This window comes from Diceros bicornis, chromosome 11 (assembly GCF_020826845.1).
Source record: "Diceros bicornis minor isolate mBicDic1 chromosome 11, mDicBic1.mat.cur, whole genome shotgun sequence".
Lineage (NCBI taxonomy): Eukaryota > Metazoa > Chordata > Mammalia > Perissodactyla > Rhinocerotidae > Diceros > Diceros bicornis.
The window spans coordinates 55,741,089-55,768,045 of record NC_080750.1 but is presented as its reverse complement, the minus strand read 5'-3'; the positions used below and the strand labels follow the sequence as shown (position 1 = coordinate 55,768,045).

Here is a 26,957-nt window from a genome sequence, read left to right as displayed (position 1 = left end):
GAGGCCCAAGTGACAAGAAGGTGCTGGCTGTGTGAAGGCCTACTGGGATAGCGTGGCAGTGCCAAGGTCCTATGGCCAGAATGAGCATGGCAGGGCCAATGGGGCATTGCTAATGGAGGAAAGAGGTACAGGATACAGTGTTTCTCACACTTACTTTAAGATGGAAGCTTTTCTTTTTTTCACAGAGTATCTAATTTGGACTAATGTAATTCACAAAACACTTTATGAAATTTTCTTAAAAACTGATCATAGAGTTAAGGTTTATACATAAGGTTAGGGTTAGAAACCAAAATGGAGTATTTGTAAAGGGGAGGCACTAGGAAAGAAAAGCAGTTGTAAGTTTTTGAAGCCAAGTTTTTGCAACTGAGTTTATTTTCCTATAAAACTAATTCTGTATTGGAGTTTAATATAAAATGGCTGTGGTTTGCACCCCCAAATGGCACCTACTGTTAATAAATGAAGAGCAACAACTCGCTAGGAAATAAAAAGAGTATCTGGTGACAGACAGAATCTCCCTTCGTGATGGTTTGTACAATTAAAAAATAAAATGCTTATTCAAAGTAAACTGTTACCAAACCAGAATTCTTCACAAAAACTCATACTCAGAGGCAAACCTTAATCAGTAAACAATTCATACAAGCCTCCCACACTAAATACTTCAGTGTATACACTCAGCCCAACTGTGCAAAAAACATTACTGATCTGTTTACTCTAGCTTCAACAGTAAGTCACTCACCATTTCAAAATAACATTCATGTAGTTGGGGGTAAAAATATCTCAAACATACACACAAGCATCTGGAAGGTAAAATCTTCCAGATTCCACCACCACCAAATCCCAGGACTTCCCCCACCACGCCCTTGGCTACTGAATAATCTTGAAAGCCTCCTTCCCTTGATATACTTTTCCAGGTCAATTCTGTCAGGATATTTCAGAAACTCAACTCTCCAGAGTACCACATTGATTTAAGAGGTCACGTGCCCATCTAGCTACTAGAGAATTTTTTTTAACTACTAAAAGTCCTCTTATTCTCCTTTTCTCATATTCAATGAAATCTAATGGTAACTAAATTCCACAAAATTCCAGAGTAAGCAAAAAGTCATTAATGTGTCGGCATTTAGGTATTCCTCACAGTCAAGAATGTAATATACGAATTAATACATAAAAGAGCCCAAGATACACAGACTGAGTTTTTGAATACCAATTCTTTTTTTTTAACTTAATTTCATTATGAAGCCAAAGCTGTTAAAGTACAAGTAGGTACCTGAAGCTCATATTTAAAGGAAAATAGATAACTTTATATTCGCTCTGCTCATTCACTCTGTACAACTCGGCACAGAGCCATCCAGGACCGAGCAGGTCTGATTCTGAGCTGCTCGTGGGGCAGAGACATTTCTACAGAATCATCACCAGTCACAGCAGACCCCAGACACCTCTCCTACCAATTTGCTGGGAAGTACTTGCCCAGGACTGGATGTAACTTTGTGTGGAATCCTCTAAGATACTGGACCCTAATGAGCCCAGTAACAAGACCCTGGGAAAGCCCCCAACACTTTCAGGCCTCTGCCTCTAAAGGGACAATGACAAGGCCCCCACCTACCTGTTTCCTGTAAGACAGGAGAAAGGTGGGAACAATGAGATAATGTCTGCAAAAGTCCAATGCAGTTTTTGTCTTTTCTATTAGTCTATTCTATTATCTCACCATGGTACTGACTTGGACACTGTCTAAAAGTACAACTAAATCTGTTACAAACTTCTCCTTAAGACTCAGGGGATTTTGTTTTGCTGGTCTGCAGCAGTTTTCTTTAACTAAGACATATTAGACATCAGATTTATTAGAGATCACCTGGGCAATACACACCCAAGGCTAAGTCATACTATGCCCTGCTTGTTTAGACTTATTCCAGAACCCTGGAAACCGCTTTACCCCGTGGTGCCTCTCACCTTGAGTGTAGAATGACGGCAGTTTCCCCACTTACCTGTTTCTTACAAATCAGGGAGAAAGAGAGGGACAATGACATAACGTCTATAAAGAGCTGAGTGCTATAGAACAAAAGCTCTCATTAAGACATCTGTATAAAAGCTCTTATTGACACACACTCTTACTTTTGACAAACACAGAGTAACATTTCAAACCAAAGCTCTACTTATATAAAAGAGGCAATTAAGAGTGTAAAACACTGTAGCACTGTGGCTATGTGGCACTCCCTTATGAGAACAGATTCCAGGAATGTGAGGGTGGGCAAAAGATACAGTGCCAATCTGGTTCTCGGGGATGCATCTGATCTGATTCACCCCCAGACCTGGTACAACCACTCAGACACCAACAGAGACAGAAATACTGCACTATCCCCAGGTGGCATTCCCAACTCCTCTGGATTCCCATCATCTCTTAGGGCTGATCTACTGTGTAGAGGAACAGGGTTATGGCAGTGGAAGCTGTATAACTATCAGCAATTGTGAGGGAAGTGGAATACATTGATTCTATAGAAGTGCAAACAGGTTTCTTTCTAGTGCATATTCTCTTCACTGCCTCCATCTGAAAGATTTATTCAACTTAAAATTTGTGTCTGTCAGCAGCTTTGAGAAAGGCGATATTTTCTCTGCTAGTGACCCCAGTAACCTCAGGGAAGAGTGTAGCCATCTGAGGAAAGAAAGGCACTAGAGGAACTGGATGTGCAGAAGTTCCCCAAACCACAATCAACCAACAACCGAATACTGTTGCTGCGAGTCTGAGAGAGGCCCATTGTCATTTGCCTTCTTGACTGTGGTTTATCACTGGCATCGATGGCCTTTGTTCCCTGCCTTGACCTCTGCTACCCAGACACATGAGAAACAGAACCTTATCTCCAGACTATTTAGAAACTTAGTACTTAACCAGCCTATTCTTCTCCACATTAAAACAAGGACAATGCTAAACATACAAACAGAATGAAATAGCTAGTATGCAACTGATGATTAAGAAAACTGAAATATGTGAAATTTATATTTAAAATTTTGGTAAAACAAGGCAGGCAAAAAAAAATGTATTTCTACTTCACTGAGTCATGTACAATCCATCTATTTACTGGCACTTGACATATATGGCAAAACCATCCACCAGAGAAACAACACGTCAGTGAAACCGAATTTGCTGTCATAATCGCCACAAGTTCCCAATGAAATATACATGAAAGTAATTTAAAAGATTTATTTGACAATAGTTGGGCAGTACCTACCAGTTCAAGAATGCCAGCTAGACATGGCAGCCCCGAAAAAGGGACAGTCAGTCTTTGCCAAATTATTTGGATTATTATGATGAATAGCTACCTTTTCATTTTAATTCAGAATGCAAAAACGAGGGATTCCCACAACATACAGAGGAAAAAATGTTTCAAAAGTCACATGTATCAAATCAAAAGAATGAATTCTTCAAGTGTGTGTGATTTAGCAAGAGGAAAATTCCTTAAAGACAAAAGGGTAACCATATTATAATGGCTTATTAGGCTGGCACAGAGTTAATCTGCGGCCTGGTATTGCCACTTATCTTTGGTGTCACAGCGCCCAACTATCTTTGAGTATAGTTTTCCATAGCCACAACATCAGCTTAACTTCTCCATTAAATTTTAATTTTAAGAAATGGCAGGAGCTACTGGACTCTTGTGGTCACAGTTATAAAGTATTTTGACTCCATAAAATGATGCTGATATGAAGCAGGTGCTCCTATTACTTGAGGTAAGCCCTTCAAACTGCTTATCTTCTGAAAAGAATTTTAAAGTCGAAGATCAGAATAAACCACTGTGTTTCTACTTAAGATGATAAAAGACGTGACCACTAATGCCTCTGATAGACTAACCTTTGATCAAATTCTATATAAGAAATATTAGATTATTCATACAGTCCTTATCTTCCTGGAGAGCAAGAATCAGTACCATTTCATAGTGAGAGAAGACTAAAAGTGTCATGCAACAAACCACGCTTTTTAAATCTAACAGCTTCTTTATAGCAAGATAATACTTCATTTCCAAGCAGCCAAATAAAAGCTCAAACAGAAAAGTGAAGAAAGACAATGGTTTTTCTTGGGCGAGTTGCCTGACTCAACTTGCAATAGAAGCCCGCTATCACATCATTACTATAGGTTCCTCTCCTTGATTAGGCTTATTTATTTACGTATTCATTTGACTGAGCTTTTTCCAAAAAGGATTTGAGAAGAAGCCAGATTACATCATGTAATCAACATTCAGAAACTGCCTAAAAAACAAGAGGTTGCTAACCGAAGCTCCTTGATACACCTTGTCAAAGCCGAACATCTTTAAGGCGGCATTAGGACATCCCAGAATGGACAACTTTCATACAAATGAAAATAACCTGACTTCTAAGGTCTTCTCTTTTTATTCTTCAGTAGAGTTTCCTTTTCTCTCTGAACAATATTGGGATTCTGGCAAACTCTGAAGTAGGATTTCAACAGGAAGAGTTGAGATACCGGAACTGGCCTGACCTTTGCTAGCGCGTACTCATTTTGGAACTCTTGAGTAAAGTGTGTATGTGCTAGCTTTTACTCCTCCACAAAACATGCCAAACACCTGTATGAAATGTTTCTTTTGAAAGCTTTACTATACTTTTGTAGATGTCGTCGTCTTTACCTTCATACATTTTCTATTTAAAGATTTCAGAGGGCTGCCACATCATCACTGTGACATAAGGAAAGACGGGTAGTAGATAATCTGCAAATAGAAAACCTGAGACAGAGGAGCCACATACTCCACCCAGAGACCACTGCTGGCCAGGGACACCACCATTTCTTCACTAGATTGCACACGCCCTCACTTATTTGCAACAACAAAGACATTTACATGTTTTCCCCCTTCCAATCAATTACCACATACAGGTAAAGGCTTACTTCTTAATTCTGTTAATTCTGATATGTCAAAACATAAGTGTATACCTAATAACCGAGCCCCTGCACGGCTATGGTAGCAGTGATCTGAAATCTTAAGGTGCAGAGTTTGGTGATAAGAGCATGGATGTGGAGTCAGACAGACATGGATTCAGATCTCAGTTTGGTGGCTATGTGACTCTGGGCAAATTATTTCCTGGAATCCTCATTTATAAGTGGAGCAATGATACCTCTTGGGAATGTATCAACTCAGATAACATAGGTGAATCGCTTAGCACAGTGCTCGGCCAATGGTAGCTAACACCACTATCATCATGATTACGAAGAGCACTGGGTAGTTCCTGACGAGAATCTTCTATTGCTTAATGCAGAAGTGCTGATCTTAGTCATGGAAAGGTAGCTATGCAAGAATAGCTTGGTAAAGTTGCTGTGATAAAAATATGAACACTAGATGGAGGGAAGTATGTAACCATGGTGCAGTGGTTCCCCCCGCATTGTAGGTCTATGGGCGCACTTTGGGAGGGGTGTGTGGGGGCTGCAGTGCCACCTTAGGCGGGCGGCTGTCACTCACACGGGGGGTGACGCCCTTGGGCAGGCCCAGGGCGTTGACGGCCACCGGCGTGGGCTGCGAGGGGAGCAGGGCGCTGAGGAAGGCCGCGGGCGTCTGGCCGGGGCCGTAGCGGGCGGCGGGCGAGGCGCAGTGCGGGGCCGGGCCGGGGCTGGGGAGCGGCGGCGGCGGCGGCGGCAGCGGGAACACGTCGGGCACCGGGAAGGCCGTGGTAGGGCTGAAGACCGGGGGCGGCGGCGGCGGGGGCGACGGCGAGGACGGGTACCACGCCGCCTCGGCCTCGGCGCCGAAGGGCTGTGCGAAGGGCGGCGCGGCCGCGCGGCCGAACGGCTTCAGCGTGGGGGACATGGGCGACGGCAGGCTGGAGGAGCTGGGGCTGGAGACCGGCGTGCCGTGGCCCGAGCCGGGGCCCAGGTTCTGCGCGGCGATGAACTGCTTGGGGCGCGCGTAGTTGAAGGAGCCGGACGACTGCATGGCGGGCGCCGAGCGCGAGGCGAGCGCGCTCATGGGCTCCGGCGAGGCGGGCGACGCGCGGGCCGCGAGCTCGGGGAAGGCGGGCGGCGGCGGGAAGGGCGGCGAGGGCGGCGCGCTGCGCGGGGCGCCGGGCGGCGCGGAGGGGCGCGCGCTGGCCTCCTGCTCCAGTCGGATCTGGTTCTGGAGCTGCTGGATTTTCAGAGGGTCCCTGTGGGGGGGGGGGAGAGAGAGAAGCGACACCTTCAGAGAGGGAACCAGAAGGAAGGCTCATTTGAGGCAGTGAGGATATCTTGTGAGCATAACTTCCCCTGGATGCTGGCTGCTGACTCTACCTGGGGCACAAGGCACGTGTGATGAGCCTGAAGCGTGCAGCCTGTAATCCATTCTGGACCTGGCGCTAAATCAACTAAAGACGATCGTTATCTCGATGTCTATTTTGTTTTACCTAAGGTGATCCAAACCAGTTTACACATCGTGATGGAAATTTTGTCTGATTTCCAGGAGCCAGGTTTAATTTTACTAGAACCAGAAATATTAAGAGAAAAACTTCTGACGTGTGTTTTCAGCCCTCTCATTTGCAGCCAATTTTTGGAAAAAGTATTCTATCAAAATGAGAGTTAGGAAAAAAAAACACTTGATTTAGGTTTTTTTTTTTTTGGCAGATTTAGGTTAGTCCAATTTACCTACTTCAGTGCTGTCAGCTCTGCATTCAATAAATACTACAGGCTGATTTGGGGGCAGGGAGCCACTTTAATTTCTTCATTTGTTCCCTACAAAATGCAAAATTTACTCTACCCAAAATTTTAGTAGTAAACCCTGAGTTTAAAATTATATATACAGGGGCCGCCCTGTGGCTTAGCGGTTAAGTGCGCGCGCTCCACTACTGGCGGCCTGGGTTGGGATCCTGGGCGCGCACCAACCCACCGCTTCCCGGGGCCATGCTGAGGCTGCGACCCACATACAGTAACTAGAAGGATCTGCAACTATGACATACAACTATCTACTGAGGCTTTAGGGGGAAAAGGCAAAAAACAAAAAAAAGGAGGATTGGCAATAGATGTTAGCTCAGAGCTGGTCCTCCTCAGCAAAAAGAGGAGGATTGGCATGGATGTTAGCTCAGGGCTGATCTTCCTCACAAAAAAAATAAATAAATAAAATTATATATATAAACTTTATTACATACCAATATTTTGTGCCATATCTAAAACACATGCAAATGACATCTTTTGTTAACATGTAGGTGTTTAATAAGCAATAACAAATTATTAATTTTATAATGCAGTTTTAATTCCCCAAGTGTTTTCCATCAAGAAGAGATAGTACGAATTTTAATTTATGAAAAAGTAGTAAGCCGCTAGCAATTAGCTAAAATCATACTCTATTTTACTTAAAACCTTTCCTGTTTAGCTGAATTTTACATCCAAAAGGTTTTCCTTTATTCACATCAGATATTTTTCATTTATTCACATCAATGGCTGTCAAAAGAAACTTCAACAGAAGGTGGCACTATAACAAGCAGATAAAACAGGAACAACAATTCCATGAAGAGGCAAAGCTATACTCCTAACTTTAAACCTTTTAAAACTAAAAAACAAAAACTTTAAAACTTTATCCATAGGTATTTAATCTTAAAAATCAAGCTTTCAGAGATTCAAAGCAATAAAAGGGGTTCATTGAAGCTGCTTTCAATTTTACTTCAAAAAAGTAAAAAAAAAAAAAGATTGAGCTCTGTTATCAAGTATCATTAGATGTGGGAGCATCAGCAAAGACGTTCTCAATTCCTTCCCATGTCTTCTCTTCCCTTCTAGAACTACCCAGTAAAGTGATTACACTTAAATCCATGAAAAGACTGAGCAAGAAACACTTTCTTGGGAACTGAAAAGTATAAAGAGAAGTGGTTCTATATGCTTAATCAGGGCAAAGCATCAAAGATTCCAACAACAAAGAACTTTGGGGAGTCCTATGTAACTTAATTTGAGTGTTTTAAAAGCAGCCATGCCCCTGGTGGGATTCATGAGGCGCTGAAGTTCCAGATGTCTGTGTGGTTTGGGTAGAACTGGCCCAGGAATAGAACTCATAAAAACCACCCACCAGCTCTACAACCCATCATCCAAGCACTCTCATTCTGAATCCCCAAATGTCCCTTTCTGATCGCGCTGCCTTTACCGTCTCTTTCTTATTTCCTAGCTGTGGCAAAATGCATCCTATTCCTGGAACATTTATCACCAACACTCAGCTGACTGTGCACCTGGATTGGGAGTGATCTGTGTGGCCCTCCTCAAAGGCCCTGCTCCCCCATTCTGGGCCAGCTTGGGCTCACAACGGCCAGGGCCTCAGCTGTGTTTTAAGGTATTTTAAGCTTGGTCTGCCATCAGCAAATAGCTGTGTGTAGTGGCTCTGCCGAGCCTGCTACAGACATCATGTCACACCCTGTATCTGGTGTGAGGATTCCCCGGCCCCAGGATTAAGGAGAAGCCAGTTTTCAAAGAAGCCAGGGCAGAAAAGCCCAAACCACCACTATATTGGTTCTGACTTTCTCCATGGGGTCAAGCCTACTCATTTGGTCATTAAGAAGAACCACCAAGTTTGCTAACCCAAGCAGGCTTAAAGCTGCTGAGATACTTTTAGTAGTGACAGTTCAAGAAATTATCAATGTAGCATTTCACAAGAAATGACTAGGCATTCTGGTGACTTGGCTACTAGTGTATATTGCAATAAAGAACTTTGCTGGGGTCTCCACTCTCCCCCATTTTGCACTGGGTGAGGAACAGAATATGTAGGAAATTTGAGGGGTGGGAGGCGGGAGAGCAAAAACACTCATTCTGAATCTTCAAATGTCTGACTTGATTTCTGTGCAAATGATAATTTCTAAAAATATACTTGAGTTAAATGCATCTGGGATGATGGATCCCATCATCTCTGGGATTCTGAGCTGATGAACGTACAATTCTAAGTCATTTTCTCAGTCCTCATTAAGTTCTTTTTACAAAAGTTGATTTTCACAGAGATAAAAAGACAAAGAGAATGAAACCTGCAAGGCAAGATTGCCCAAGGCTTTTGGAAATTACTTAAAAGTTATGTTATGAAAATTCGTCACTTTTCTGGTTTTCCCTTTTTTTCTGCTCTCCTTTCTCTGAAAATGAAATAAGAAAATGAAACTGAACTGAACCTCTAGGAAATACTGTGTAAAGGTTGAAAAGTTAGATTGAGTTCTAGACAGCTTGAGTGGCAAGTACAACACTTTGAGTGTTGTATTGTTAAAGTCTTCCTTTTGGCAGAACTACTCCATCAAACCCCTCCCAGCTTCTTTCTTTTTCTTCCCTCTCTCCACCACACTTCCAATTCAAAAACTCTAAGAAATTCTCTACTCTTACCCCTCCTTCAATTCTAAAGGTTTCAATACTTAAGGAAATGACATCAATGCACCTGCCACAGACCAATTTACAAATAGGGAAATGGGGTTTTAAGTTACTTGCTCAAGGTCACAGAGCAAGTTACCTGCAGAGCCAGGTTAGAGCTGTGTCTGTCTCCTCTCGCTACATCAGGCAAGTCAACATGAAAGAACTCTGACCTTCAATGTGATTAAAAAAAAAATCTGTGAACTTTCTTCACTCTTATGCCTTCTTGCAGCCATAGCATCCAGGGCCTTTAGGATCTGAATCATCAGTCAAGGTTTTAAATATTGACATATTTAAAAATATATTTAAGAATATCTGATTTCTAACTTGATTCTTTTTAGGGTGAAATGGTACAAAGATGAGAAGATCTTGGCAGCCCAGGAAGGGAATATGTAAATGCTAACTCAATGGATTCCCCTCCTACATTACAGAAAATCAAGAGTTTTCCTCCACCGCCCCCGCTCCCCCGCCCTCCGGCCAATGGTTTGGGCACAGCTTTTAACAAGAACAGTTTTACAGATAATTGGATGGGGCAAAGACTGAGATTTGACAGGGGTAAACAGAGAGAGATGTAGAACCCAATTTACTTTCCAGTTCAGTATCCTCTCCTGCCACTAGATTAAAACAGCCTTGGAAAAAGTAACTAGCCAAGTGGCAGTGTGGTATAAGAGAAAAAGGCTAGACTCACAGTGGGATGATACTGGCTTGCAACCCAACTCCATCAGCTACTAACTGTGGGGTCACTGTGAGGAATAAATGAGCACAGTGCCTGGTTCATAGTGTGAGCTCAATAAATGTTCCACAGCAGAAGAGAACAACCATATCAATCCTGGTTACTTTACAAAACAGGCCTTTAAAAAATGGAGATAAAACAGTATGGAGATTCCTCAAAAAATCAAGGATAGAACTACCATATGATCCAGCTATTCCACTGTTGGGTATTTATCCAAAGAACTTGAAAACACCAATTTGCAAAGGTACATGCACCCGTGTTCATTGCAGCGTTATTCACAATAGCCAAGACTTGGAAGCAACCTAAGTGCCCATCAAGGGACGAATGGATAAAGAAGCTGTGGTATATATACACAATGGAATACTACTCAGCCATAAGAAACGATGAAATCCAGTCATTTGTGACAACATGGATGGACATTGAGGGTATAATGCAAAGTGAAATAAGTCAGAGGGAGAAGGTCAAATACCGTATGATTTCCTTCATTAAGTAGTAGATAATAACAACAATAAACAAACACATAGGGACAGAGATTGGATTGGTGGTTACCAGAGGGGAAGGGGGGAGGGAGGAGGGTGAAAGGGATAATTCGGTACATGTGTGTGGTGATGGGTTGTAATTAGTATTTTGGTGGTGAACATGATGTAATCTATGCAGAAATAGAAGTACAATGATGTACACCTGAAACTTTTACAATGTTATAAACCAATGTTACTGCAATAAACAAAAAATTAAAAAAAAAAAATGGAGATAATGTTCCACTTACTACAGGGGATTTTCCTCTTCACCTGTTCCCACTGCAAGTGGCTGGCAAGGGAACAGCAGCAGCGCATGAGGAGATGGGGAACTGATGATGGAGGGTGAGCTGCAAGACCAGCTAAGAAGGCTGGCCTCAGCAGCTGCTCCTCACCCTTCTACTCATAAAGCCATGACAGAGGTGGGAGATGAGGGACAGCACTTATCATGGATCTGGCACTGCAGTGACTCATTTACAACCGCCCTGGGCGGTTGGTAGTAGTAGCCCCATTTAAGAACTCCCCGTAGGTTAGTGAGGTCAAGTAATTCGTCTAAGGGCAGAAGCTGGATGTGAAAGGGCTGGTTGGCTCAAAAGCCTTGTGCTTCATCATTCTCTCCAAAGTGCTCAGTAAACAAAAAAGGTTTATTAAAATGTTAGTTATTATTACTCCATATCACTTTTTCTCTGGGGAACTGTAGCCCAAGTTCAAAATAAATGATGTGAAAGTAAACTTCTGGAAAACTGTTATGTAAACTGGAAATTCCCAGTATGTCTCTCTGGAGCAATGTCTGGATTGCAAGAAATAATTTATCCCCTGCTCATACTATTAAAGATGGAGTACTTATAATTGTCTGGAGAAACTCTTGGGATTATGAAGCTGGAAAACATTTGTGCTTTCAGAATAAATATGCTGTTTGTTTATATATGTTCTTTCATTTTTTATTGTGTGATACAGAAGCCATTATATGATGAAGAGTTGCAATACCACACCCTCTGAACTGTGGGCTCCTCTGGTCCTGCTATTTATAAGCACTCTGAAGTCAGGGATTGTGACTTTCAGCACCCTTACAACACTAACCCAGAACCCTCACAACACACAACTGAACGCTAAATATGGCAGACACATCACTGTCAATGACAACGATGTTAATTTCTAGCTGCAATTTCTATACCCCACTAGGTTCATCAGGCATATTCAGTAGGGCAAACCCACAATAGGAGGGCCTTATACTGGACTGGAGAATTTTAAGAATTTTCAAATGAAGGTAAATAAGTGAATTAGAGGATAAACTGCTGGGTGTTCCCATGACATATTCCTCTCTGGCTGGGATTAGCTCAGTATCATATGCATGAGAAAGCTCAATATATTAATTCTGGGAACCTATAAAATAAACAGAATGTAAAACTCCTACAAGGGTTTCAGTTCAGGGAGTATAGATTAAGTTCCATCTATGACTGTTAGATTAGTACTGCAATTGTCTTGTTCTTGTTCCATTACTCATGCTTCAATTTATGTCTTCATATCATAGAAACTAGGTTCACTTGGTGAGGGTCAATAGCTAACAGCTTGCTTTGTTTAGCACTAACTTCTTATTGCCCCCTGGTAAAAGGCATATAAATCACAATCTTTAGAAGAATCATTTACACAACAAAAATGAATTAATATAAGCCAAATGAGAATGTATTGCATTGAGTTTAGAGGAGGTTTTAAGTGCAAAAATAACTATGAATTTAAATATATTCCCCCTAAAGTTGGGGGAGAGGGCAGGGATAAAGATTTGGATTTTTTACAAAGTACCATAAACAAGAGAATGTTAAAATCAAATTAAAATTGACCACTGCTTGGGAATGTGTGTTTAACATGTATCGCAAAATGACACAGGTTTCTTTATAAATGGCCCATTCTTTGATCTTTAATTCATTCTGAGCCTTTTGTAAATCATGCTGACTCTCTAGACAGAGCCAGGCCTGAGCACAGTTAATTACACAGGAGGGTTCAAGGAAGGAGTGACCTGAGTGAAATCAGCACACGACTTAAGTCTTTTTTAGAAAGACTCGTCCTTTCCACTTAGAATAAGAACTGCATTTGGCTCCGCTACAGAAAAACAGTAGCTCTTTATGTCTTAATACATAAAGTTGATCTCTATTTGAAGTCATTCCATGTACCACGAGAAAGAGAGGGAGCAACTACTGACCAATTCATAATCCTCCTGGGAACGTCTCCGGAGTATCAAAGGATGGCTGTGTCTCTCATGCAGCACAAGGAACAGGACTGAGAGGCTGGGAGATGGTGTTCTGACGTGGGTCAACACCGACATGAGCTGCTCCTCAGAACCTGAATCCTGCAGCTGCCTTCCCAGATGCAGAGAATTCTCCTCTGGGAAGTCTACAGAGATCCAGCTCTCCGTGGCGTAAATGGTCATTTGGCTTTGTGAAGGCTGCAGGATGTGGTCCAAAGCATTTACAGCCCCATCAAACGACAAGGATTTGTATCCTGACATAAATTGTATGTGATAAGGGACAGGCTCTGACGGGCGTGATACGCCTGATGAATCTGAATGAGCTGGAACACTGGCGTTTCAGCCTTAGCCTCTTTTGGGGGAGGAATGTGAGGTCAGGTTCTAAAAGCATCCACTCCACATCACAGTTAAATGCCTTAAATAATTTTCATTTCTATTGCTGCATAGGCCAGTGAAAACAGCAGGAAGATATTAGCTGCTGATTCTTACAAAAACTATGCTAATTTAGTGGACATTAAAAGGAATTAATATGGACTGTTCCCAACTGAAAATGTTTGGTATTAATTCTTAACATAGATAAAGTATATTTTTGAAGAAAAATCTGTTTTCCAACCTTTTTTGTCAATGCTTGAGGCAAAATCAGTGATCTCATTTCTAACTGAAACACCAAAGAAAAGCTCCCTGTGAGATAGATGTTGAGGAACTTCAAGGTCGTAAGCATAAAATTTCTCTGAGATTTGAAAGAACTGGGAAAAAAGATGGATACTTAACTGTTGGTCTTAGAATGAAATAAAGAATTAGGCATATTTTAAGATTTCATATGGTTAATGTTTTCTCAAATTTCCATTTTATAATTGAGAGGCCTGTGCCATCTCTTCTGTGTCATTTCTATTTCAGTTTATGTTTGCTGAACGGAATATATCTACAACAGTGGTATGCAGTTGGTATTTGTAAGGATGAATTATTACTCAGGGCAAAGTGTCCTATCTTTCAAAAGAAATAACCATTACCTACTCACCGAATGGCTTTATTCTACTGAAAAAACAAAACAGCAATTCTCACACTTCTCTACCCCTTCCAAACATTTGATCTTCAGTATCTTCCTCTCTACTCACATGTAAGATGCTCAATAAATATTTGTTGAATTTAATTTAAATCCCCAGGTTTCTGTGAAGTACACAACTTGCTGTTCCATCAAGCTATATGGTACTCAAGACGACACTGCATTTTTCTAAGGGAGTACAGCTATCTTGCAGACAAAGCCACTCTCACATAGGTTATTTACAAGTAGGAACACCGAGTCAACAAGTAGAGAAATGTTCAAATAGTTCAACTCCAGTTCGGCCACCAGCTGTTGACGACCTTGGATAATTCACTTATCCTCTCTGGGGCCCAGTTTCTCAACTTTAAAGAGGAAATTTATAATGTAATATCTGTAAGGTCCTCATCAACTTTCAGATCTCATGATCCTTACTTTTTAGCCCAGTAACATTTTAACATTATAAAGAAACGAATTTTAAAGGAACTCATAAACAACTAACCAAGTCCCAGTATGGTGTGTATTTGTATACACATATTAACTTTATGCATATGCTGTTTTTACATTGATTTCAACTGTTTTTGAAAAATGAATGTATCATTTTTTGGTAAACAGAAATGGATTTTAAAGGCATTAGAGAAGCAAACTAAAATGATTCCACAGCTAATCTTATAAAAGGAAGGATACTTTTATACTGTGAATAATCATCACCTCACTGGTTAACATTAGTTCCTTTTCTTTTTTCTTAAGACAGATATACCTATAGGTAAATTCTGTCCAAAAATTAAGAAAACTAGCTTTGGGGTTTGTGTGACTCAAAACAGTTCCTGTGGGATTAGGTTGGATGTGGTTCTGCTATAATGTTCTCCCTTAAAGAAACAGTGGTTCGGTGGCCACTGTTCCATTAATAAACCTTTCCCCTCTTTCCACCACAAAACTTTTTTTTGGCTTTTGGCCTGATTTGGTAAACCTTCTAAAAATTAATTGAAGAGGTATTTCATTCACCATAAAGACAGGGTTAATTTGTGCTCCAGATCTGTAACCCAGCAGTGCCAGTCCTTTCTCTGTCCTCATTCTTGCTCCCTCTACAGCATCCGACAATGGGAGCACCAGCCCCTCTTTCCTGAAGGACTCTCCTCCCCTGACATCACTAACATGACCATCAGTGTTCTCACACCTTTGATGCTGTGCCTTATTTCCCTCACTGGTTCTTTTCCAGCTCTCTAATTATGGGTGTCCCACCAAGATCTAAACTTTCTTTACCTTCTCTTTGCACAAGGAGTCAACAGCATCACCCTCACTTCCTAATATCTATCTCTAACCCAGACCTCAGTCCTGAATTCCAATTCTATTACCCATTCCATGTAAAATAAATGTGCTATTAGCCTGTCTAAAATATAGTCCCTCTCATCCCTTACTTAATTTCTCCCCCTAATAATGTCTGATATTCAAAGATTTCCACAATTTGGTCCAAAACAGTCCTAACTTCCTATCTCCAACTACTGCTCTATCTCCACATTTTCAATTTTCCAAATTAGTCTCATTGTTCCCCAAAATCACCTTAGGTTTTCCTTCCTCTTGGGCTTTTCTCACGTACTGCCCTCTTTTGGAAAGCCTACCCCCGCCAATTTCTCTCTATCCACTGAGGTTGTCTTCATCCTTTGTGCCCATTTCAATGTCTATCTCTTCTTGAAGCCCTCCCTAATAACATCTAGCAATTCTTTTTCCCTCCTTCAAACTGCTCCAGTGCCCAAGGCTGGTATGACACTGTCAGGGTTGGGCAGTGACATCATCATCTCACACCCACCAGCCAGATCTCCTAGAACCAGGCTTGTGTTCGTTGTGTTCTCTTGGTGACTACCGCAATGCTTTGCACTGAGATGTCACTAAACACCTGTGAAGTGATTGCTAGGCATCCTTTTAAGAGGAATAATGGGAAAGGGAAACAATCAGAGCTCTTATAATAATAACAGTACTTATATTTCTGGCTTTTTAGTATCCAAAATATGAAACTCCCATCCCCCAAATGAGAGCGTTTGTGAACCTGGGAGCGCAGTTCCTAATTTGGCATCTGCCAGGCAGTCCATCGTGTTCCAGGCAGTGGTAGCCTGTACCAGTGCCCATTTTCCATTTTATTTGGTTATCAGTCAAAAACGCCTCAAGTTTTTGTTTACCTTGAGGAAAAGTGCCTCAGGGATATTTTCAGTACTTGGTGAGAACTTTAGTCATCTCTAGCAATTCTTTTCTTTAGTAGGGTCCATTCTTCCCATCACTGCAATGTTCTACAGCCACTTTTTCAAAGCATAGACTGTATCCTGAGATAACAAAGTTAGTCCCTGTACAGAAAAAGGAAATGGTTTCCTTGTGTGTCCATTGTGTACCAGGTCATAAAGACCCAATAGAGTGTTACTAAGAAGGCTGCATTGAATGTCTGTGTTGGAGCTGGAATCTGAAGCACTGATGTCTGCCTGGAACTTCATGCTGATGTCTGGACTCGTTTTTCAAGCGTGGTGTAAGTACCGCCAAGAGTTCCTAAGGGCGGATGCTAAGTTAAAGAATGTGTAGGTGGAGGTCATGCTTTATTTCTGGAAGGAGAATGAGGCTACTGGTTGGTGACATGGCAGTAAGCATTCATAAAAGCAAGTAATGACTCACTAGTAGGTGGAGAATTCAATGAGTCCCTTCTTAAAATCACAGTTTCCTGAAACTCCAAGAGGAGTGGACTTCTGTTTTTATTAGCTACAATTCTTCCCCTCCTCTGTAAAAGCATTCCTTTCTTCCTTTACAGATCTGCTTCTGCCCTGTTCCTTGTGGGTCTGCCAGTCATAATCCCCCAAGCCTCAGTCACAGGGTGAGCATGTGACCCAGGACTAGCCAATCATTGTATGGCTTCAGCAAATCATTCAAGGATAAGTATATGATCCAGGTCAGGCCAGGCCAATCAGGATTTTTTCATACTGAAGATGAAAGGGAAATGGCTCTCTTTGTCCTCTGACAGATAACTAAAAGGACAGAATCCCTCAGAGTTGCTGGCTGCCATGGAAGAGCCTACAAAAAGGAAGCCAATACATAAAAAGAAGCCAAGTTGAGAAAGAAAAGACAAGAAGAGAGACGGTTAAAATTGGGATGCTATTTTAGCACCTGAATCCAGAGAACCCTCAGACCAGTTTTATCTCCGAATTCCGTGCATAAAATGGCTGCCCTACCCTTTTCTGCTTAAGTTAGTTCACATGCTCTCTAACACTTTTAAGAAAGCAGACTTGGAGACCAACCAGTCTTATTTTACAGATATGGAAATGGAAACATTAGAGAGATTAAGTAACTGCACAAATTTATCAGCTGGTTAGTGCCAAAGGCCTGACAAGAACATCTTGCTGGTAAGAACAATATTAAAAACTAATCTAATAGCACTATCTGAAGTTGATGAATCAATAAATGGATGAATACACATATTGTTCATAAAGTTGTGAAGGAAACCATCAGAAGGACTAAAAACAAATGGTTAAAAGTGTTTACCTCTGTAGCGTAAGACTAGAATGAGGTGGAGGAAGGAAGTCTTTTATTTTTGCATTTTATTGTCTTCTATACTAGTAGCTTGAATATTTTTAACCTTGTACATATAAAAATTAATATAATGGTTAAAATCTATAAAATTCTTTTTTTTTTTTAATTTTTTTCCCCCAAAGCCCCAGTAGATAGTTGTACGTCATAGTTGCACATCCTTCTAGTTGCTGTATGTGGGACGCGGCCTCAGCATGGCCAGAGAAGCCGTGTGTTGGTGCGCGTCCGGGATCCAAACCCGGGCTGCCAGTAGCGGAACGCGCGCACTTAACCACTAAGCCATGGGGCCGGCCCTATAAAATTCTTAAAACATATAAATTATAAACATAAAAGTCTTAAAACACATAAAATTCCAGAAGCTCCTATTTTAAAGACAGTCACATCATAAAAGAAGCCATAGTGCTGTTGTCTTAGCAAGTAAATATCCTGAAGCCTGAGAACATCCATTCCCTGTATTTGAAGTCCCCAGGGGAGGCCCTCCTCCAAAGAATTTAATCAGTCATGACTATTACCACTACCAGCACCAACAGCATCACTACTACTACTAGTAATGATAATAGCTAACTATTATAGAGCATTTACTATGAATCTATGTTAGCTCATTTAATCTTTATAAAAACTCTAGGAGATAGGCCTCTTTTATTATCTCCATTTTACAGATGAGGAAACTGAGGCACAAAGATATATTAAGTTGTTCAAGGTTACACAGCCGGAAAGTAGTGCAGGTGGGATTTACTGAGGAGGTCTGGCCCATGACTGTTATGTTGTAGGGTCTCTAATCCAGGCAGCGAGACTTAGCCAGTACTTCCACATGCACTGTGATTTCTTCAGCCACAGAGGACATTTCTAATGTGGTTTCTGCCCAAGACTGGCTCTAACTCTGTCACTCTATCCCCTTTGTTTCTTTGTTACTGGGATAGAGACATTGCAGTGGAGCTCAAAACAGCTACATATGTCCTGAAGACATTCCGTATGTATAATTTTAGGTAGGTAATGTTTAGGTTTCATATGCTAGGCTTTACAAACTTTTGTTTGTTGGAGAAACTACAAGGATATACCAAGCAACTTGAAGGAGCTGGTTTTGAAACTAAGAAATTAAATTTGCTCCCAGAATTTCTTATTTTAGTATTTGCATCATCAACCAGCATGCATTACATTGTTGGACTATAAAATGCTCCATCTCTACTATCTAATCATCTATTTAGAGCTAAACACTGTAAGTCTGAAAATGCAGGATAGGGACAGGAAGATAAGACTAATCGGTAAAGATTCTCAGCGCATATTTTATAAGTTAAAAGTGAAGCCAAATTTCTAAGAAGATTCAAGAGATATGTCACACAACACTAATAAATACTACCATGGACTTGCACGGCACAGAAGTTCCTACATACTCCTAGTTCTATCCTTCACACTCCTCTTTGAAGAAGATGCCCCTTGTACAAAAAATAAAGCAATAGCAGAAGAATGCCCTAAACAATTGGAATTGAACTCTAAAAATGGCTTTGTTTCTGAAATCACAGACAGCCTTTTTTAGCGTCTCCCGCCATTGGGCTACGGAGTGCTTTCCTTGGCAGAAGTGACTATGCCACCAATTATTTGCATAGCCTCGACTAAGAGAGAGAGGTCTGAGTTTCTTCGTATCTGTGAAATAGAAAGTTGGACTATTTTTAAATAGTCCCTTTAAATACGTTTTTAAGTTCCTCCAAGCTATAAAATCCGCTATCTAGTCTTTCAAGATTGGACATCTGTATATTATTAATTTGTTATGTTGCTCCATCTCTTGAGAGGCTGCATCACTAAATATGCTGGAATTTTTAAAAAATGTATCTTTCACATGCTGACGAACGACACTAATTTATAAAGATGACTTTTTAGATTTCCATTAACACAGGGCTATCACTGAAGAAGTAAACAATATTTCTGAACAAATAATAAGATGCCAATAACATTTTCTACATATTTCACTGTTGCATGAATAAATAAATGAAAGGAATGCACAGTTGACCTGGGTACTCAGAGTAATTTATTTTCTCTTAAAGGTCGACCATTGCTAGTTTAAATGTTAATGGCCAAGATGTACAAGCCAAGGGTCCCATAGTGTGAATACTCGCCTTGCCTGATCACCAGGCTCCAAGCTCTCCTCCAAGGAGGGAAAAAGTTCTTGAAAAAACTCAAAAATGCATTTTGGCAAGCTCAAGATATGTAGCTTAGCAGCATGAATTAAGAGTCTTGCGACCGTGGAAAAGAACTGTAAATTTTAAATGGCTTTGACCCTTCTTTTGACCAACTGACTTGGACATTCCTTAGAGGCCAAAGGATGAGACGCAGTAATGACGGTGCTGACTGACCCTTCCCCTGAGGAGGCAGATCCAGTCCTTCCAGCAGTAAATGAAGTTTATCCAAATGTGTCTTGGGAAGAATTGTAATAAATGAGGTTCCCTCCCTGAGAAATGACTAAAACCACTAAAATAATTCTTAGATAAAACAACCCAATTATTTAATGTAATTACTCTTAAGAAAAAAATGAAAGAAATTTATCATAGCTACATGAAGTTTCCAACATGGTTACATCTGACTGTGTATAGTCAACAGTCATTTATCTGGCATTCTATCAAATGGAGTTTTCTATAATGTGGTATTTATGACCATCTCCAATATGATAAGAACCCTGCAACATCTTGAAATGCTTTTTGAAAGAAGAAAACTTTATAGCATGTACAGCTGTAGTATGGAGCTTATTTTACTGTCTTTTATTTTATTAGTCTTTTCCAAAACACGTAACTAATAAAGTTTGTCGCATACACCACATCAGGTTTTATGATTATACTGTAAGATTTTATACAAATGGTGGCCCTTCATTTAGGGAAGTAGTATATACACCGGGATGTGATTGTTCTTTTTAAAATGTAAAACAAATAATGGAAAAATCCACTTGAGTTAGTATAATATCTGTATGATGATGTACACAGGAGATTCATGGAATGTATAGATGGAAGGAACCTGGATCATCTTGTCCAGCAGAGTAATAAGTAAGTTTGTCGAAATACTGCACGGGAGGCTGCTGAGAGAGCTTAGATTAGTAACTAGGTTTTTTAGCTCTTAGCCCCTCAAGCGAAGACACCAAGGTATGAACTGCTTTCACTAAAAGGCTTTCACTCACAATTAAACCAAAAAGTCATTTCTAACAAGAATACAGATAAACATTCCTAAGAACAAAATAAAGATATGTTCCAAGTCAGTCAGGTTCCAACAAGGGGTACTTCTTCCCTGAAGAGTGAGGAGTGAGCGCTTGCTTAGAAATAATTCTGAGCTGATTGTCCAAGAGTTTTATGTCCTCGTAACACAGCCACATCATTTGTGTGTGTGTGTACATGTGCATATATCCATACATATGACTAGATATAATAGTATCAGCATAATGCATATTTTCAAGTTTAAATATGAGAAAATTATTGTCTAAGGACTATAGTCCCGAGTAAAAACGATACAGAGTATACTTAATTACACTTTTATGCCTAACTTGACCTTTCAAGTATGATCTTCTATCTTGAGTGTGGCCACTGGTAAAGAAAAGCATATTTGTAATCTCAGAAGCGCAAGCAATTCATACCAGGGAACCAAGATTAATACGTATTTTTGTTGTTAATGCCTTCTGAATAAGACAGGATTAATGTAATAGTTTTAAGTATGGAAACATAGAAGTTAGGAATTTACTAGGGATTTTTTTCTTGCTGTGGACATTTGTTGATCTCAAAAATATATCATAAGAGTAAATTAAAGGGCACAGAATTTACAAAAATGTCAAAATGAGCCAGAAGACATAAAAGTCATTTATGGTATATGTTAATGCCCTAATAGACTAAATATATATATATATATATTTTTTTTTTTTTCAAGAGCATCATGCTATCATCTTTTAAAAATTATTACTAGTATAGTATAAGTAAGACATCAGGACACTGAAGAGGCAGGGCACTCAATCCTTCACTGTGTTTCCACATGGAGGGACTTCAGGGAGAGAAGCACTCCTTGCCAGTATCCTCCCCCTTTGGTGAGTATGGGAGGTAGATCTGGGCATGCTCAGATCAGCCCCTCCCTTCCTCTTCTCCCTTTGGATCTGCCGCTTGCAAGGAGAGTGCTTTCTCCTCCTCCCTCTTGAGAGGTGAGGAAGTGGGTTCTAACCCGAGGGGAACTGTATGATGCTACCTGTGAATGGGTGGGTAAGCCCACTTAACTCAAGGGTAAGGTAGGTATTAGTAAGCTCACTTGGCCCAGCGACACATCTCCTTTCTCCTCTAGTTCCCCCCAGCGCAGATCTGATGCTTGGATCTCTCTCTTTCTGACTCCTCAGTGTATCACCCAAATGGTCCCACACTTGAATAGGCAGAAGGGACAGCCCCCCTCCAATATACATCACTCATTCACTTGAATGGTCTGAAAGAACCTTAGACATTTAGGCTCCCTTGCTAATAAATTAGTGCATCTTCAAACCAATAGTATTTGTTCAGCATTTACCTAGAGAAGTTAGCCCCAACTCTGGTAAAGGGCAGAAAAGGTGCAGGTGGCCTCAGATTGACTCAATGCAACAAAATAAAAGCATTAAATAGACCCTCTCCCGTTTGGAAGGCAATTTGAGGACCATACATGCCTTTGGCGGCAGGGTCACTCCTCACCTATGGGACCTGGAAGAGTTCCTCCTTCATCACGCTGTCCCTGAGGAACTCTGGTAGATGCAAATTCATTCACATCCTTTCATTTCCAGTGAAATGTTAGTATCCCTACCCTCTCCTGAAGATGGAAAATTTGTCTTTATAGCCCCTTTAAATTCAGCTGATCTAAATACTAAGTTTAAATTTACCCTGACAAATGGCTTGTAACATTTTTATTTTCTTACCCCACAACAAAATACTGCCATCAAGTTTTGATTATGAAATTGGTTGAAAAAACAAGGCAACAACACAATCTTTTTGACCAACAGAATTTACCTTTTTTGGCTTAGAGAATTAAAGCACAATGATAGTTCCTGAAAATCAGTCTAGCAGTCATAACAAAACTTTTTCGTTTTAAAATTGAACTCATAACCAATAACAGCAGACATTTATATACAATATTTCTTTTTATCTCTTTTGAAATTAAATTCTATTTCTTAAAGCACATATGATAAAAAAATGCAAAAAAAATCCTGTTGGATTTCCATATGCAAAAAAGGAACCTTGCCCCACAACTCACACCTTATATGAAAACTAACTCATATGAATCTTTGACTTAAATATGAACCTAAAACTATAAAATTTCAACAAGAAAACAAAGGAAACTCTTTGTGAGCATAAGTAAGGCAAAGCAAAAGTTTGATCCTTAAAGGAAAAAAAATTGATAAATTGGACTTCATTAAAATTAAAAACTTCTGCCCTTCAAAATGCAAAAGATACAAAAAGGACATTGTGAAAAGTATGTCTTCATCTCATACTTTTTTCCTCCCAATCCAATTTCCCTCCCCAGCATCAACTGAGTACTGTTACCATTTCTCCTGTTCCCTCCCAAGCTAGCCCATAATGAAAAGCATATAGATATATACTATATGATAGTTCCATTGCTCTTTATACTAAAATTGTTTTTAAACAAAAAACTTTTATATTCAATACACTTATAAGATTATTCAGTTAATCTCACACTCTTGACAGCATTTGCTGGTCATGTACATAGCTGAGACCAAATTCTTTGGCAGTAATTAGTTTTGAAGCTTACTTAAGCAAATATGGAAAAGGAACAGAAAAAATTTTAATTTGTTTGCCTCAGTTAAAACAAACATAAAAAAGTCTTTCCTAAATTATCAGTCTCACTGTGCATTATTCAGGCCATACTTCATATTTTAGCTATGTTGGCTGTTGTATCCTGGGGGAGAGATGTTGTCATCTGGGGCCTGGTACCAAAATATTATTTAAGTACATAGAAACCAGTTTCTTCAGTTGTTTCCATTTCTTTGGGGATTGGTGTTTTTAAATAATAAAATTTTCTTTTAAAGAAAAATGAGAATCTCTTTAGTCACTTTGATAATTAGAGGAAGTATTTGCCTAAGGCTGAACTAAGAACATTTTTCACACTACACAGTCCAATTCACTTCCTAAATGACTCATTTAATACCTAAGTGAGCAAGAAGACCACTCCCATTTCACTCTCATTATCCTGTTTTTACTTCTTCACAGCATTTACCGCTGAAATTGTTGCATTTATGTATGTCTTTTTCAACTTTCTGCCTGAATGCCCAGCCCCCCACCACACCCCTCCTCTAGCCCTAGGAGGTCAGGGCCTTAAGGGAGGGGACTTTTTCTGTCCAGTTGTATGTGGCTGTGGTTTAGGATCTAGAATGGGCCCTGACACAGAGTAGGTACTCAACAGAGACTTCTCCACTGAATGAACTCCCATTTCTACTACCAGGATTGGCTCTTATTCCTATTACATGGTTTGTAAATTCGGTAGCAGTTTCCAGATGTGAAAAGAAAGACATGACCATTTAGAATATTTAACATTGTTTTGGCTACATTGATGTGGCGTGTAAAGGTTTGTGTATACCTAATTTTATATCCTCTAAACCTGCACTGTCCAAATATGGTAGCCACTAGCCACATGTGGCTACTGAGAACTTGAGATGTGGCTAGTCCAAATTGAGATGTGCTGTAAATGTAAAATACACACCAAATTTTGAAGATTTAGTTCAAAAAAAGAGTGTAAAAATGATCTCACTAATAATGTTTATATTAGTTACATGCTGAAACAATAATCTTTTTAATATATTGGGTTAAATAAAAAATATCATTAAAATTAATTTCACTTTTCTTTTTCTTTTTTTTTTTTGGTTAGGAAGATTAGCCCTGAGCTAACATCCATTGCCAATCCTCCTCTTTTTTTTGCTGGGGAAGACTGGCCCTGGGCTAACATCCATGCCCATGCTCCTCTACTTTATATGGGATGCCGCTGCAGCATGACTTGACAAGCGGTGCGTCAGTCCGCGCCTCGGATCCGAACCTGCAAACCCTGGGGAGTGTGTGAACTTAATGCTATGCCACTGGGCTGGCCCCATCTTTTTTTCTTTTTAATATGACTACTAATAAATTAAAACTGCATATGTGACCTGTATTTGTAATTCACATCGTATTTCTACCAGACAGAGGTCCTAGAGGCCTGGTTCTAAAAGTTCCCTCACTTGTTCTTACAGGGGTTATTGTCTTTTTATCCTATTAGATATCCACTAGGGGCTCTACTAAACAGGAATCCTACTGCAGAGCCTTAGAATCTAAGGACCTGGTCTCTAAGGGCCCAATATTATGGGATAGTGGTGATGGATCTGTCGATGATAGTGGGAAAAAGCTGTCCTCCAATTTCTTATTCGTTTTCTAACTTATTTGCTGATTTCTCGGCAAGTAATATCAGAAATTATTCTAAGATTGTGTTTCTCAAACTGTTCCACTCTTCTCAGACACAGGCAGGCCTGTCTGCTATTCGCATGACAGATGAGAGCACTCCATCCTCTCTGCCAGAGCCTTCTCCTTCAGACAGTAAGAGGAGACTCCCATTCCACAGAGAGCCTTGTCCTGTGGTTATATGGGAGAATCAGTCCTGCCAGCTGAGGTGAGCATGCCTATCAATCAGTCATGGGGAGGAAGATGTGAGGTGAAAGGCAAAAGACAGCAGGCCTTGGGGTACAGATAAATTTGAATTTTCTCTCACGTGAAATACACTGTAAGCCTTGGATCATGTAATAGAGGAAAAGCAAAAATGATGTAACATGTCAACAAAAGACGGAACGACCAAGTATCAAAGTCAAGATTTTATGTTTAAATAAGGCTACAAATTTGATTTTTTTCCTCATTTATAAAAATGTTTAAATAAAAGTTTTAATGCAAAAGTACAAACACAATAGCCTACTGTCTTAAAATGCACAGACTATTATATTTAGAGTAAGTTTAGTGGATGGGAGAGAATCTAGACTGAATATTGCCAGACAGTGGGCAGAATATGGCTCTTCAACATGCATGATCTTACTTCTAAAGACGACAGTCACCTGCTGTTGCCTCCTTGTTAAAGTCCATTCTGAAAAGTTAATACAGTGTTCTCAACGATGGTATTATCATTAAATATCTATATCTTTTGACCCAAAAAGCAGTATCTCAGAGAAAATCTGCCAAATTAGAGAGAGATTGCAACAGATACTTTCTTCATCCTCAAAGTCACAGGTAAAATGTTAATAAAAGTATTATTTATGCTTAATTAAACTTTATGAAAACAAGATGCCTGGACAAACATCTTATAGTACACTGATGAGTGAGTGTATAACTTAGAAAAGAATGCCTCCTGGTATTACTAACTTAGTTTGGCTAAATATAGTTAGCAGCTCTCATGCTTCGTAGCACATTTTCCCCTGGAATTTTGCTAATATAAATAAAACAAACGGAGGGAATCTGGCCCCCCTCCATGAACATTACATCATTCTTCCTTATTAGGAAAACTTCTTCAAACCTGACATTTTGCTCTAAACAATCAGAGTTTAATTCTCAATGAGCAACTCGAGACACAGAACTGCTCTAATTAGAAGAGCTGCTCTATGTCAGGAGAAATGTGGGCAACACACAGGTTTATTTTAAGCATGGTATTTTAATTCTCTAAACAGTAGCACCCATTATGGAAAGCATTAAGAAGGTACATTTAATGTTCCCCAAAGAAGGTACATTTAAGAAAGCACATTTAATATTCCTCAAATTTTTGCTTTCTACTTACTTTTTGATATATGTGTGTGTTATGGTGAACAGAGAGGCGAGAAATCAGAAATTCTTAGATTCTTGATTTATCACAATTGCAATATTGGTTCTGAGAGAAGATTTTTGTATCTGATTGATCTTAAAACCATGACGTGGAAGTTAACAAGCTAAGAAAGACCTCCCTTCCTCTCCCCTGAAACATCCCTCAATGTGTTTAATTTGTTGATGTTTAATTTGTTAGATAACTTTGGGTTATCTTTTTCACTCTGAGCTATTACCAGATTAACATATTAAACCAGCAACAAAAGCAAAAATAAACAAGTGGGACTACATCAAACTAAAAAGCTTCTGTAGTAAAGGAAACCGTAAACAAAATGAAAAGGCAACCCACAGAATGGGAGAAAATATTTTCAAATCATACATCTGATAAGGGGCTAATATCCAGAATATATAAAGAACTGATACAACTCAAATGCAAAAAAAAACAAACAATCCAATTAAAAAATGGTAGAGGACCTGAATAGACATTTTATCCAAAGAAGGTATACAAACGGACAACAGACACATGCAAAGATGCTCAACATCACTAATCATCAGGGAAATGCAAATCAAAACCACAATGGACTATCACCTCACACCCGTCAGAATGGCTATTATCAAAAAGACAGAAAATAACGAGTGTTGGTGAGGATGTGGAGAAATGGGAACCCTTGTGCACTATTGGTGGGAATGTAAATTAGTACAGGTACTGTGGAAAACAGTATGGAGTTTGCTCAAAAAAACAATAGAACTACCGTA

General features: G+C 39.9%; 1 protein-coding gene across 1 annotated transcript in view; it reads right to left on the bottom strand.

The window, feature by feature from the left end:
• PALLD (palladin, cytoskeletal associated protein) overlaps positions 1 to 26,957 on the bottom strand; it is a 243,404-nt gene that overhangs the window by 37,133 nt on the left and 179,314 nt on the right. Inside the window, exon 9 of the mRNA XM_058550323.1 lies at positions 5,452 to 6,126. Within this exon, the coding sequence (XP_058406306.1) occupies positions 5,452 to 6,126 (675 nt within the window). The remainder of the gene's footprint in view (positions 1 to 5,451; positions 6,127 to 26,957) is intronic.